General features: G+C 43.2%; 1 protein-coding gene across 6 annotated transcripts in view; it reads left to right on the forward strand.

The window, feature by feature from the left end:
- The window catches only part of sorbs1 (sorbin and SH3 domain containing 1), a 41,315-nt gene extending 29,347 nt beyond the window's left edge, over positions 1 to 11,968 (forward strand). For 4 of the 6 annotated variants that reach the window (XM_085182355.1, XM_085182358.1, XM_085182356.1 and 1 more), the window contains 12 exons: positions 1,065 to 2,519; positions 3,666 to 3,730; positions 3,934 to 4,104; positions 4,710 to 4,756; positions 5,061 to 5,175; positions 5,319 to 5,444; positions 5,567 to 5,761; positions 5,969 to 6,490; positions 7,097 to 7,192; positions 8,055 to 8,242; positions 8,349 to 8,455; positions 8,780 to 11,968. In XM_085182355.1, the coding sequence (XP_085038481.1) occupies positions 1,065 to 2,519; positions 3,666 to 3,730; positions 3,934 to 4,104; positions 4,710 to 4,756; positions 5,061 to 5,175; positions 5,319 to 5,444; positions 5,567 to 5,761; positions 5,969 to 6,490; positions 7,097 to 7,192; positions 8,055 to 8,242; positions 8,349 to 8,455; positions 8,780 to 8,847 (3,155 nt within the window). In that variant the 3' untranslated portion in view covers positions 8,848 to 11,968. The remainder of the gene's footprint in view (positions 1 to 1,064; positions 2,520 to 3,665; positions 3,731 to 3,933; positions 4,105 to 4,709; positions 4,757 to 5,060; positions 5,176 to 5,318; positions 5,445 to 5,566; positions 5,762 to 5,968; positions 6,491 to 7,096; positions 7,193 to 8,054; positions 8,243 to 8,348; positions 8,456 to 8,779) is intronic. The other 2 variants (XM_085182361.1, XM_085182359.1) reach the window with 2 other exon arrangements.
- Positions 11,969 to 15,519: the final 3,551 nt, after the last annotated feature.

A 15,519-nucleotide genomic window follows, 5' to 3' on the forward strand; every position in this document is an offset into this window, starting at 1 on the left:
GCCACCTTGATCATTAAAGTCTCTTTCTATTTAAGACACAGAAGGTAGAGTGTAGACAAGCCCGAAGACATAACCAAGTGCAAGGAACACTTCATCATCATGTGTTTCTGCCTTGTGCTCTTAAAATAAAAATTAAAAAATATCTCTGTGTTTCAAAGAACAGAGCCTCCTTCTGGGCTTTTTTTTGTGGGCTGAATGGTAACTCTTTACTTGCCATATGACTTGGATAGTATATCAAGTTAACTTCCTCAGTGCGTGTGTTTTTCCTGGCAGATACAAACACGACAGATTGGTCACTCATGCTACAGAAGTGGCTCGCAGCATGCGAAAGCGTTGTGTCATTTCCCAGTGCCATCTGTAGTGCTGTCACAAGCTTAGTATAGCCAGGAACTGACATGAGTATTTCTCATAGGTTTTCATTTTTCACTGTGCAGGTCGACTCAGAATAGTTTTGTTTTGTTTTGTTTTTTTTGGGGGGGGTGCGCAGCCGTGTAGGAGGAGCGGTGTATTAGCACTGGTGCCAGCAGCCATTTATCACTGTAGACGTCTGTGTAATTGCTAAAAGGAGAGGAGACTTGTGTAGGAGGATAACGCAATGGAGGATAATTTTACTGCTTACTGGAATACAAATAGATAACAGAAAGGTTTTGCATTCTTCTTTGTTTGTTTTTAAAATGTCAGTTACTGTAGTCCCTGTTGAGTGAGTCCTTTATAACCTCCGACATCACATAACATTTCATGTTATATTACCCTTTTGATACTTCCTGTTTCACTCATTATGTTGCTGTTCACAGTGATACTGATAAACGGGGAATCTGCTAGTTCTATCTTTGTAAAACTTTATCCCCTGCTGCAGCACCATGTATTTTAGCTTTTAGCTTTTTAACAGTCATATATTACTTGATGCACAGTGCATCAAGTCTGATTCCTCTTCTCATCAACTTCTGATGGAACTTGGTCTTTATTTTAGAACTGTGCCTGACTGTTTTAGTGTGTATGTGTGTAAACCTGTGACCATTGTAATCTAATATGTTGTTTATTCTGTTGTCCTGCATGCTTGCCAGTGGATTATAAAGGTGGGAATGGCTATATAATTTCACCCTGCTCCTCTGTAAATAGTCGATCGAGTCTTGCCAGTAATGCAATAGGTAACCAATGTAAGAGTAAGAAGCCTCTATCTGCTGCCAAAGCCTGCATACCCCAAATCCTGCCCTCTAAGTTTAAGCCCAAACTGCTGCCACCCTGTGGCAACAGTAAGGAAAGCAGGACTGAAGATGCCAGGCACCCAAAGGCCCACAGCTGTGAGGATATCTACACGGGGCAATGTGACACAGACTGCGCTGAAGCGGAGGCCCAACATTCAGATTCAAGGTCCGGCTGTGGGAGTGAGTGTGGCGATGGTCTCAGAAATGTTTCCCCTGCAATTAGGAGAAGCGCATCAGATTTTTCCAGCCTGTACAGGACCATGCATCACATCAAGCGGCCCAGCTCGACCGGCTGCAGCCCACACGGCAGTGTCCGTAGCCTGACCTCGCTTTTTGAAAAACCAAAGGACAACGGGGATGAGAGGTCAGAGGCAGATGATGGGGGTAGCATTCCACGGGATACTGTATCCTCACGGGTCAACGAGTTTGAAATGATTATCCAGCGCTCCACCTCGGCTCCCAGCCGCTCCTCCTCCTTGCCCATCCTGCACTCCAGCCGCAGCCACAGCCCCAGCCACAGCCCTGCCCACCTCTACATGGCCTCTGCAGTGTCAGCGGAGTCCCTTTTAGTGGCCAACAATACGCAGGCTGATGTCTGCAACCTGGACGAGCAGGAGGGCAAGAGCTCTGGGGAGGTGGACATGTCACCAGAAAGTGTGATGGTGGAGGAGGCTGCTTCGTCTACTGAGGACAGACATGACAGCAGAACTGAATCCCCCTGTAACACAGAAGCAGAAGTTGAACAAATCCTGAGAGAAATTTCCCCAGAACTAAATCACCAAAACATCAGTGAATCAAAGAGTCCCTCAGTGATGCTTACAGCATCTCCTCCGCAACACAACCATCTCCACCACCACCACCACCACCTCCTGCACCACTTGAACAATCAACTCCTCCTCAAACCCAGCAAATGCAAAGGCTCTTGCCCAGCTTCCTACACCCGCTTTACCACTATCCTCAGGCATGAGAGGCAGCAGGCCACGAACCAGCAGGAGAAGCAGCCACCCACAGAGAAGAAGACCACACTACCTGGAAACCTCTTCCTCATGGGCCCCGCTCCCTTCAGGTTACGGAAGAACCCACAGTCCCATCAGACTCGGAGGATGTTGTTAGCCACCAAGGTGCCAGCGGGCACCCAGAGGCCTATCAGTCTCTCGCCTGAGCTCAGACCTTCCATCCCTCAGCGTCTGTCCTCCCTGGAGGTTCTGGAGAGGCTGAGTAACGGAGAAGAAAACGACACTGGCTACCTGAGTAACGGGCAGGGCTTGGACGCCAACGGGAACCTACTGCAGCCGCTGGCAGCTCACCGCAGAGGTGGCTATCTCCATCCCTTCACCACTTGTCACCCTCCCTCCCTGTGTGGTCTTTCATTTATCTTGACTTTATCTTCACCTTGTGTCCCTTTTCTCCACAAAGCAATGCCACCACCTTCCATCTCCAGTCTGTGTGGTGTGTTTACAAAGTGACAGGGAACTCTCCATTTCATTCTGAGTGTGCTGTTCGGTGCCCTTCCATTTCACTGTCAATGAGTATGGTCCCACAAATGCATCAAAACACTTCAGTGACTGTAGGGGAGGTTCAGGAAGCTTTTGGTAACGTATATAATCCCTGGACATCAGATTTGAGTTGTTTGCATGCTGCGTAGGTCTGCATAGGCATTACATCGAAAACAAGCAGTATTTTATTATATTATGCGATGTAATGTTAAACTTTGAATGCATTACCTTGCATTGAAATGCTCATCCTATGTAAAAGCGACATTTCTAGGAATTGACTCTGATATTTAGGCATTTAACAGAGCAAAGGCTTTCTCAAACTGATGTCTTATTGTGTCCATTTTTGTACCCTCTCTGCTTTTTGGGACTGTCCACATCTACCATGTTTCATTCCTTAGCCTGTCAGGATGTTTCCTGCTTTAACTTATCTCATATAACAGATGCTACTCTGAGCATCTGATAGAAACCCCGAAGCATTAACAGCTGTTTCTTGTGGCCCTCACTCGGACACAAAATGAAACATCTATGGTGGTACGGCGGTGTTAGCAATACTGAAAGGATTCTTTAGTAAAATAGTGGATGCTGGTTGGCCGATCAACATCAGTAAAGTCATGATGTCACGTTTATTTATTTTGACCATGACACAGTAGGTTACATTGTTTCTTTCCTGCATTTCTTTTTTTCTTTGTCATGAACACACATTGGGTCATTCTGTGTTCATTCCTATGTGCATGCAGGATTTTCTTTTTTTGTAATGTGCGTGTGCTGTTTGTTTTAGTGGTGCAAAAATAAAAGATGTTTATTTAAATCATGCATGGTTATATTTTTTGTATAGTTTTGAGATTTTTTTTTTCACTTAAATTGAGAGTTTTCTGCAATACCATCTTCTTTTGTTTGAAAGCTGGCCTTGAGGTGGTCAGTGAGAACGCTTCACGGGATAATCGCCTCACGGTTTCTGTTTCAGACTCCTCCCCAGCTCACGGAGAAAGCCAGGATGAAGTGTTGAGGAGGCGTCATGGGGACAAAGAGGTGAATTTTCTTCAACTTTAATCCAAACTTTCATAACTGATGCCTCAAATTCATGAATTAACCCTCTGAACACAAATACTTTGATAAAGATTATTGTGTTCTGAATAAGTGAAACACGAGTGTGCCTAACAAAGGCTCTGTGAATAAAAGAGTAGAGACCCATATCTGGAGGGTGCAAACAGTTCAGTCTGGTTTCCTGGCAGAAAATCTTGGAGGAGCAGCGGCGGCTGAAGCGGGAACAGGAAGAGGCTGACACAGCATCGAGGCGACACACGAGCATTGTCCCCACACACCACCAGTTCATCACCAACGAGCGCTTTGGAGACCTGCTTAACATCACAGATAACACAGAGAAAAGGAAATCGGGCATAGAGGTACAATACACGGCAGTGTCTTATCCTTGTGTAAGCAGGAAGAAAAACGGCAGATGCTTTGTCACTTTGTGAGTCAGGCTGTGGGGGGAGGTCTCTGCAGGCACAGATGGCTTTTCCACTCCTGGTCAAAAATTCATGATAGAAGGCAACATTTGACCTGTTTATCACTGGAATATTTCCCATATACATTTTGATTCAAGTTGCAGAGTGGACTCTGTTTACCAGCTATACGTCCAGAGTGGCAGGGCATGCATGCTGTTTTGCACATTACACACAATAGCTTCTAACTGAGCATGCCCCCGAGGTCAAGTCATCCTTTCAGTCACAAACATATCATTCTTCTCATTGCTAGAATATTTATGTTCAGAGAGGCCAGTGCAGATTTACAGCTAACAACAAATTCCAGGAAAAGCTTTTCTTAGCGCACATAAATGCCAAAGCCCAGAGAGCGTAGTAGCCAAAAAGAACAAAGATGGAGGCGTTTAAGGTATTTAGCCTTCAGGGAAACTTTCACTCACTCAGTGTGATTCAGAGAATAACACTGGTATAGCTGCCAAATAGTAACAGTCACAGATGTTTATTTTTGTTTTTATATATCTACACAGAAAACGCCCGCCATGGCTCGCTTTGACTTCAGAGCAGAAACTCTAAAGTAAGTGGAAATTATGAGAATTTATATGTATATATTTTTTATATAAAATGCCATAAATGCATTGAAGCTCAATGCAGCAGCAAGGATAACACCACTGAGTTAAATATTTGCCTAGTGGACCTTAATTAAGTAATTTCTTCAACTTTTATTAAAGTAGTGCCAAAAAAATGTAACAATCACAGAAAACTACCATTTGACCGTGAAGTGATGCTGTATATTCCACCCATGTGATCCTCAAAGCGTCTCAATCTTGTTACACTATGAGAGGTTAATCTCTAAATGTGTGTTGGTTTTGTATTGTCAGGGAGCTGCCATTTCAGAAGGGAGACATTGTGTACATCATTCGACAAGTTGATCAGAACTGGTATGAAGGTGAACATCATGGAAGAGTTGGTATTTTCCCTCGAAGCTATGTTGAGGTATATTGCCTGTTAATGTGTGTTATTTGTGACTCATAGTTCATATCTTTTTTAAAGCATTTCAGAATCGATTCTTTTCACAATTTATGCCCTATTTTATATTCTCGGTTGGTCACATTTGGGTGTTTTGTCTGCTTGCACAGCTCCTCCCCCCGACGGAGAAAGCACAGCCAAAGAAATGTGCCCCAGTGCAGGTGCTGGAATATGGAGAAGCTGTCGCCCGCTTTAACTTCACTGGGGACACAGTTGTGGAAATGTCCTTCAGAAAGGTGTGACATAATAAGAGTTATTATAAACTATTAACTTGCGGGTTTTTATTCCCTTTTTCTTTTAATCCAAACAAGGATTTTTAAAAAAAATCTGATTAGTGGATCTGCCTGTGTGTGTTCAGGGAGAGAGGATTACACTGATTCGCAGAGTTGACGAGAACTGGTATGAGGGCAAAATTTCAGGCACCAATCGTCAAGGCATTTTCCCCGTCACCTATGTAGAAGTTCACAAACGACCACGGGTCAAAAACGGGGTGGAGTACCCGGATCCACCTGTCAGCCATTCACCTCAGCGCAGCACCAATGCTTCACCACAGGTAGGGACTCAAACACACTGATCACTGAGCAATTTCTCTTACCACAACCTCTGTGTGCTTTTAATATCCAAAAATGGTTTTCCTTCTACACACACCTCGACGCCCACCTTTTTATTTGTGTTGTGTAGAGATTTTGCCACATCTTTCATTTGCTTTTTCTTTCTCTTACCCCTCTTCCTCTCTCTGTCTCCATCATGCCCTAAAAAGCTGTACCGTAATCGTCTGACCACCTCCCCTCTGCCTCTCCCTTGCTCCCCCCGCCGCTCTGTGTCCCCTGAGGTCCATGCTGTCTCCTCTGAGTGGATCTCCCTGACTGTGGGAGGTGGGAGTCCCCCTGCGGCTCCCACTCCTCCGCTGCCACCACTGCCCACTGTGTCATACCGTTGGGGCGAATACCTGCCCCCACCTTTCTCTGCCAGCCCCGTGCCTCCCATCACTGGCAGCCCATACTGTGTCTCCCCCATGGCCTCCCCATCCGCCTCCCCTCTACCCCCGCCTTACCCACCCAGACCCAACTCGACCACCCCCTCCCTCACATTTACCCCACCTCAAGGGGTGGACTTCCTGCTCTCTCCTTCCTCCCCACATGTGTCACGCAGTGTGAGCCCCAGCAGTGGGCCGGTGCTGGAGTGCTGGCTGAGGGGGGAGAAGGAATTGACAGAGGGGGAAGGCGCAGAGGGGGACAGGGGTCGCGCAGGCCCAGGCAGCAGGCAAAATAGCCCTGCAGAGGTATCTTCTGCATGGTGTGTGGTGTTGCATCTGAAGTTCACTCTGGAACACAGGCTTATGCCACAGTTTGAGACATTAAAGTAGATTTTCTCGAGTACTGACGCAGACATTTTTGTGGAGAACTAACTGGTAGATCTGACCTGAAGGTGATTTTAGCCTATAGCTGGTTTCAGTTTTAAAGACAGTAACTGAACTGGTCACTTTGCTTACATATGCAAGTCTGCATGGTGTTGTGTGTGAGCCACTAATATGCAAATGGTTTACTGTGTTTGAGTGCTTATGTATTAAGTCTTAGATTTCCTAGCTGCAGAGAGCTGTAAGCCAAGTGTGTTTGCATTTCCAGGGTTGATCTGCAATAATAATAAGTTCTGATTTTTATACTGTAAATTTCAGCATACAGATGCATGTTGTTGTTCCGTGCGCAAGCTTGACAAGTTAGATGCTTCTGTTGGTTGGACGTTTTTTTGTTTGGACAGTGACAAGCTGCCGTGAAGCTGAAATATCCGCCTGCAGGAAACTTGACTCACGCTGGAGTTTGATCATATTCGCAGCACGTTGATATGCAGTGCAAGGCTTTCATTTTTAATTTCTTTTTTTGTGTTACAGTTTGTAAAAAATGAGGCCGACCATCATGGACGAAGCACCAGAAGCCCTGTGATGCTGTTTGATATCCAAGATAACAACAATGTTAACTCGTTTGCGGTAAGGTGATAGAAAGTGTTCCTGAACTTCTGTTAAAGGTTTACAAAAAGCATGTGTAGTTTGCTACCTGACTTCATCTTGTGCCATCCTAAACATACCACCTTAACAGATCCATTTGACTCACAGCACCTTGAACTCCCATACATATTAGACGTATGATATAACAGAAGTTCAACTTACTCTCCTGCTGAAGTTATAGTTAAATATCAATCATTTTGCAGCTGACGAAGGCACTATAGCTAGCTTAGCATAAATACCAAAAAAATGGGGAAATGAAATGTATCCAGAGCTGATAACATTCTCCACCAGCATCTCTAAAGCAGAGTTATCGTTCTAATATGTAGTCTTTATGTCAAAATTTAAAATGCAGCATGGCCGATCAAGACACAGATGGGTTTGTTGTCAAGCTAAGCTAACAGGCTACCAACTTAAGCTGTATATTGAATGTACATCAGTCTGCTCACAGAGCTTTTAGCAGCAAAGAGGTTATTTTGTTCCTTCAAGCTGTATCTGTCAGCCCACCTTTAATACTACATGCACTTACTGCCTTATATCCTGTACAACTGAACTAATATTTCATGTTTCCTGTCTACATGCTTCTACTGGTGACCTTCCATTTCATGCCTCTTCTCCCGGGTTGGGCCAACACCCCCTCTACCTTTTCTCCTGGCTTTTAACGGATCACATCCTTTTCTGTCTTGCTACTCACCGGACCTACCTTCCTGTCTTGCACTTTACCTCCCCTTCTCTAACTCTTCACCTCCCCTCCTCACCTTCACCTCGGCCTCCTCCGGGACTCTCGGTGGGCCCGGGTCTCTCTCTCTTTTCTGACGACTTCACCTACTACTACTACTACTACTAGGAGGCAGTGTGTAATGAGATCTTGAATATAGCTGAGACCTCGGTGAGGTACTGCAGCACCCTGTCCCACCACCATAATGACTCTCTTCATAGACTGCACCCCCACCCCAGTAAACAATCTCTCATCATTTCCCAGCAACCCCAGTCACACAGCAGCAGCCCGGAGCCGAGCCGTCTGAACTGTGGAATGTGAGTAAGATCTGTTTCACGTTTCAGACTCTTATTAATATTCTAGGTAAAGACAGACCTTTGCTGATTTCACACTTTGTGCCTTCCCTGCTTCATGCCGCTCCAGATTTCAGGCTTTGTACAGCTACGTGCCGCAAAACGACGACGAGCTGGAGCTGCAGGAGGGAGATCTCGTCAGCGTCATGGAGAAGTGCGATGACGGCTGGTTCGTTGGTATGTGTCACAGGCCTAGATTCCTCAGAGATGCGGTCACACTCGGTGTGTCACATTAATCTATATAGGGTTTCTGCAAAATGCCAAAAAAGGACTGCACGCGTGCAATGTGCATGCTCAGGGTTCTTTCAGCGTGTCATCTCCTTCATATATAGAGTTTCTAAAGAATGACAGCAGAGGATTGAGTGCAGTGTGCATGCTCAGGTCCTGTACAGAATATTAAATAAAGCTCAAAGGGGTTATTTTGGTACTAACACTGAGGTCATGTAAGCATTAAATCTGAGAAAGAATCTGATCAATGTTCGTCTTTCTTTTCCTCCACAGGTACATCAAAGCGGACAAAACAATTTGGGACTTTCCCGGGGAATTACGTGAAGGAGGTGAAACTGTAAAGCTATCTAATCTGGCTGTAACACACGGTTGCCTGTCAAGCTTGGGAAGTCATAACTACCGCGCATGGCTGTTGGTTAGAATAGTCATTTAGCCGGGCGAATATTTTTATCTGGGAAAGTGATCAGATCGGCTCGAGGTATGTCAAACTGCACGAGGCGAAGACGGGGACAGCTCACTGCCCAAACACCTCCATCACATTTTACGCACGTCTCCACAGAAGTCATCGGTCTCCATACGTGGAATTTCTCTGTGAAAGCCTCCTGCAAATTAGCTTTTCGACGTACACGTAATAGCTTTCATTGTGTGTGTGTAATTTTACAGTATGCAAGAGTTTGCGTAGCACCTCGGTCTAGAGGCAGGCAGCAGAGCAGTGTATGGATAAAAGGAGTGGATCTTATTACCTGAACTGGACCTGTGCATGGCGTCAGAATGTGTTTTGATCTTTCAGGGCCAGAGGTGTTTAACACAGCTGGCAAAGTATGATGTAAATCAGGTATCGTGAATGAAATTGATTTGATTTCGCTTCAATATGATCACTCTATGACCCTGTTAACCAGACAGTTCCCTTAAAAAAACAGCTTAAAGTCAGTGCCCTCGGTACTTTAAATATTTAAAGCCTTATGTAAAATGACCCTTTTTAAAATATTGAACTATTTTCCTCCACATTTTCTGAATCATCAGAAAAGTCAGTATTTGCCTCGCAGCATTCACAACTCATTTTAGCCCAAGTTTGTTACATTGAATACAGTATTGTCTTCATTCTCTATCCAAAGGTTGCTACAGAGAAGTTATTAACAGCCGTGTGCATGAGCAGAAACTCTAAAATGTTGATGTGTGCTGCTGGCTTCTCTTTTTCTCAGTTTCCACTGCAAACACATATTACAGGACACGCAGATTTTATTGCATGTGTCATAAAAGTGAAACAAAAACTGTGTATATGCACATCCTATATTTTGTATATTTTAAAACTGTGTTTGCTGATTATTGATGCCTTTAAGGTAGCCGGTGGTAGACGCCTAGTTTCAGAGCAACCACAGGACAGGCGTGGTAGCACTTAACTTCCTGTTTGGTCATTTAGGAAGATCCCTCCTAACAGTGTAATAGCACTGATGACCTAAAACTCTTTCAAGTTTTAAGTCAAAGCCAACAAGGTGTCTTAGTATATGATCACAGTGATTTTTTTAGAGCGTATTGAGATTTTAACCGTGCCCTTACTGACATGATTGTATATGTAAATGCGTACAGAGAACTGTATACGTACGGCTGCACATTTTCATTCATAATGACTACAGTTGTAAGGTCAGCATTAATACAGCATGCACTATAAGATCATTGAGAGACTGACAAATCACACTGGAGCATGAAACACTATCAGCCAGCCAACACCCTAATAATTGCACTTTTAACTTAAAGAAAACAGAAGTAATGATGCGGTGAACGCCGCTTTTTTTTAGCCTTTAATGGCCGATAGCCGATGGAAGATTGCTTTGATCTCCGCTACCAAAGCATCAGAGCCGTCTTCCTGCAAATACGGAGCGCCCACATCTCCAGCGCCATCAGATCCGGTAACGTGTCAGAATAGATCCTACACACGCAAACACACGAGCGCGCGCACAGAAATATCCCTCACATCATCAGTGTCTGCGCCGTGCAGCGCTTTCGGGTAGTGTGTCCAAAAAAACCTTAGTGCTTGTTATGACCTGCTCGGAGCAGCAGACGGGGGTAGTTCGTTGCGCAATTGCTAAAGAAGTATTTTTATCTAATCTTTATGTTGGGAAGATTGATGGTAGTGAGCAGTGGAACTCAGAGAAGCGCTGCCATCACCTTCTTATCCAAAAACTCTAATTAAAGGGCCTACAGTGTAGCTGTTTATGAACACACAAAATCTGAAAGATAAGCTGAAGTATAGAAACATAAGACAGATAAGACTTATTAGATCTAGAAGCGTATGTCAACAGTGTCTTTGTTTTTTGCACCATGATTAGCTACAGTTGTGCATGTGGCCACCACGTAGGTCATATCTGAAGTTTATTAATTTATGAAGTACTTTCATTTAAGCCAGGTCAGTACAATCATGTTTCCTGTGAGATTGGGTTTTTCTTCCTGTGCAGATCACAACCGCTACTTTGCCAACATCAGCAAAAGAATGTTTTCCCAGCGAGATATCACACGGAATATATTACACTGCAGTGTGGGTTTGCCTTTTTATCACACTGTTTTTAATGTTCAGGCATTTCATTTTATCACAAAAGCGTGTTTTGTTTTTTATTTTACCTCCGCCTCTGTAACTCGAGCTCTTCATGAAAGTGTTGATTAGTCGGGAGTCTGCTGAGCTGTCGCCTTTCGAAATGAATCCTGTTGCGACGGAGAGAGGTTCGCTCCTTCTCAGACACACTGCACGATGGGCAAATAATCACTCGTTTAGTGACAAAACAATTGGCAATAGATTGTTTCTGTGATTTGTGTGTGTCCGTAAAACGTCACGGGATGTATGAATGTATGAATATATGAATGTGTTGCAGGCAGTGTAAACATGTAAAAAAACAAAAAAAAAACGTGTGAAACGTTATTGAACAGTTCGGCAAATGAAGGATTGTAAATATGTAAAATAAAAAATAGACTGCGAGCAATAGGAGTGTCAGATTGAACTCTCTGTCACTTGCAGTGGTTTATTTTGCCTGAAGGATTTTTTTGTTTTGTTTTATTGGCAAAGCACAGAGTGGAGCGTTACTGAGCACAGAAAGATTAAACATTACGCTGCCATTTGTGAGGATCATGTTGCCTTATGTTTGAATAATTGTGCCTCATTTTCTTTTTTTTCAGTATCACTGAAATGTATCCATGACGTATTTTGTGTAAGCCTGATTTTCCCCATTTGTTCGAGTCTCTGTGACGGGAGAACATTTACTAAGAACTTGTCTGTTACTGTACAAGAACCTAAAAGTGTGACATAACGCTTCGACATGATTAACACTCATGAAAAACGGACGCACAGCCTGCAACAGGTTTGGTTTGTTTGCTTCAATTTGCAGTGCTGTTACATTGACAATATTAAAATAAAGATACTATACACTGCTGTGTTCGGTATTATGCAATATTTAATAAACCATTTAAACCATTGCATGTGTTTCTTGTTTTGTTTTTTGACAAAAATCTGAGGGGAAAAGTCCGTTTTTAGCATTGGCCAACTTGTTCCGGGTGTGTGAGCATGTGACTTTTCATCCTGGCTCATCAGAAAGAGTGTTGGTTTAGAAAATGTAATAGACGAAAACCTGCAAAGACGAACAATGAATTCAGCATTGTATATTCAAGTGTTTGAAGTAAATTACTAACAGTATTTTAAGCACTTAAGTTGCCAAGTTAAATTGTTTTTCTGGACACAGGATCACCGGGGTCCTAAATATAGCACCAGCCACTTCACTGGGTACACCTCTTTGTCTAGTTAAAATAACTCTCTGATCAGCTGATCTCATAGCAGCAATTCAGTACATTTCGGGAAGGGGGCGTGTCAACTTGCTGAAGTTCAAACCAAGCATGAGAATGAGAAAGAAAGGTGATTTAATGACTGTGAATGTAGCATGGTCATGCCAGTCAGGCTCGTCTGAGTATTTCAGAAACTGCTGATCAGCTGGGATTTTCCAACACAGCCATCTCTGGATTTGCAGAGAATGATCTGAAAAAAGGAAAATCTCCAGTGATTCAAATAACACTTTGTTACAACCAAAGGATGCAGAAGAGCATCTCTGAATGCACATATCAAACCTTGAAGCAGATGTGCTACAGCAGTGGAAGACCCCACTGCTGACAGTTAAAAACAGGAAACTGAAAAACTACAGTGTACCCATCTTCTGATGGTTCTTTCCAGCAAGATAATGCCCCGGTGTCCTAACGCTTAAATCATTTCAAACTGGTTTCTTGAACATATCAGTGAGTTCAATCTAATAGAGCACCTTGGGAATGTAGTGGAACGGGGGATTTGCATGATGTAAACTGTGTGATGTTATCATGTGAGCGTGGAGCAGAATCTGAAGAATGCTTCCAGCTCCTTGTTGAATCTGTGCCAGATGAAGGCCAACCCAGTATCAGCAAGGTGTAACTAATGAAGCGGCCGGTGGGTGTGGGGGTTATGTTTGGTTTGTTTGTTTTGAAAAAGCAGATCTTCAAACTTTGCCTACAAGACAGGTTGGAAAGGAGAGCTGTTCACCTCTGGACTGCTGAACGTCAGCTGTGTTATCTGATGATCATTTCTGATGTAGTGCACTGTTGTGTCTGCACTCAGGAAAGTGGGTGAATGCTGTTGGGTGAAATGAAGCAATAAATGTCAGACTCCTGTAATCACAGTGAACAAATGCTGAAAGCCACTCAGAGTCCTGCTGACAGAACAGCCAGAAGCACTTGCACCATATCCACTTGAACTGATAACAGCGTCACTTTAAAACAGGCTCACAGACTTTTTGGCATACCTTAAATTACAAAGCAAAACCCACAAGAAAGGACGTGTTTCATTCAGTTTGGCCGCCTTGCCCCCCCTTTATTTTTTTCCTCCACTTTCAGCAGAGGCCCTCTGGCAGGAATTCAGTTTTTGGGAGCGGCACATTCCACATCCTGGGATTTAGCTCTACCATAAATGGTAAGTTTGCACATAACACGGTGACGCAAGGGCAGGCCGACGTCTCTAAAACAAACTGAAGCTCTTGTGAGAGGTCCAAAACACGAAGAGGTTCCACTCTGCTCTGCTTTCAGAGAAACGTCTTACATTAAAAATAATGTGGTCATCGCAAAGTTGCACTTTTTTGTTGTTTAATATCAGTTTAATAATAATGAAAAATTAAATTAAAAGCAAAGAATGTTTAATTTCTTCCCCTTTTTTGGTCAAACTTCACAGTGTATGATGCAAAATCTTTAATATTATTTTGTGTTTTAATACTTGCCATCAATCGTGGTCCTCTTATTTGTACATCCAAGCATAGGCCTCTTTTGATACCAAGAATCAGTAGTAAATTCTCACCTTAGGTGTTGTAGCTGACCAAATGCAATGATAATACTTTACAGTACTGTATTATCAACCTTCACTGAATGGGAGGATCGGCAGTGTCCTGCAATTTCATATGATGTTATTCTGAAATACTTTGTGCATCTTCTCGGTAACACAGGAACTACAGCACTTCTGAGTTGTATCAGTATCTTCACAGTGTTACGCAGTCATTCACCACGAGGATGAAAATTAAATGGTGTTTTTTTTAAAGTGAGCAATCAGGCCGATCAGTTCGTCAAGCCGCAGGGCATGAGTTGGCAAAGTGCTTCACATCTTCCTCATTATTCTGAGGAAACACTACAAGTTCCTCCAAAAAAGGGTCTCAGTTATGTTCAACAACACAAAGTTCCTGCCTGAACACCTTTAGCTTCCAGCTTCTAGGTTAACGCAGCAGAATTTCATGGACACAGTGAGGCTGTGGCCTTCCAGTGGTTAAACTGTTGTGGTGTGCACAAAAGCACAGCTGTCATCATACAATGTAATGCTTTTCTAGCATTACTGACCACTCAAAGTGTTTTAGACTTTGATTTGTTTTATTCCACACACTGTAAACACCTTATCGAGCCCTCACCAATAGCCCGGTTAGAATCATGCATCTCTTTGGACAGGGGAGGAAGCAAGAGCACCAGAGAAATTAAACGAAAGGCCCTAAAAGGCCAGCTGAATTTAAAGGAGTTCCTGGAGATCAAGCAATCTCTGTTGGAAAGAAGCTGCTGTCCGTGGGGTCTCTTCAGAAGTAATCGTTCTGATGTGATGATAACAAATGGGTCACCATAGCTACTGCAGTGGAGCTGCTTAATATAAAAATTTATTTCTTCTGCTTACTGCTAGTAAAGGAAGATTAGACCACTGTGATTTAAGTTAGTGTTTTCTTTCAATAAGGAAATTGTATGGTACTGATATTTAGAAGTGTGATTTATTCATGAACTGTATTTGGATAGTCATCAATTAACATTTTCCGCTGGGATAGACTCCCAATTTGGATGAGCCGAAGATTATGGGTGGATGTATGTGCCGATAAAGAACAATAAATAAGAAAACAGAGAGATTAATCACATTTACTTATGTACATCAACAACAAAAAAATGTAATTCAAGGCACAACGAGCATTAAAAAATGCAAGTTATAGGATAAAGATCTTTGAAGTATTCACCCGTCTGCCTACACATGCGTATGAATTTGAGTGGCAACCCACTCTTAATTCATAGGGTTTAAATATGATGTCAGCCCACCCTTCACATAATAATAGCTTCAGCTCTTCTGGGAAGTCTTTCTTCAAGTTTTACACGCATTTATGGGAATTTCTGACCATTCTTCCAGATGCACATTTGTGAGTTCAGACACTAGCGTTAAATGAAAAGGCCACAGTCTCTGCTCTAATTCATCCCAAAGGTGTTTTTTTGGATTGAGGTCAGGACTCTGTGCAGGCAAATTACACTATGCACAATGCAGTCAGACAAATACCGTTCTCCTGGAAAGCGCCATACCCAGACTTGTCCATTGGATTGTCAGATGGAGAAGTGTGATTCATCACTCCAGAAAACATGTTTCTACTGGTCAGTGAAGGCGTGCTTTACAACCACCGCATCCAACTCTTTGCATTGCATTTGGTGGATGTACCTGCTCGGCTATGGAA

This window comes from Neolamprologus multifasciatus, chromosome 13, assembly GCF_963576455.1.
Source record: "Neolamprologus multifasciatus chromosome 13, fNeoMul1.2, whole genome shotgun sequence".
Lineage (NCBI taxonomy): Eukaryota > Metazoa > Chordata > Actinopteri > Cichliformes > Cichlidae > Neolamprologus > Neolamprologus multifasciatus.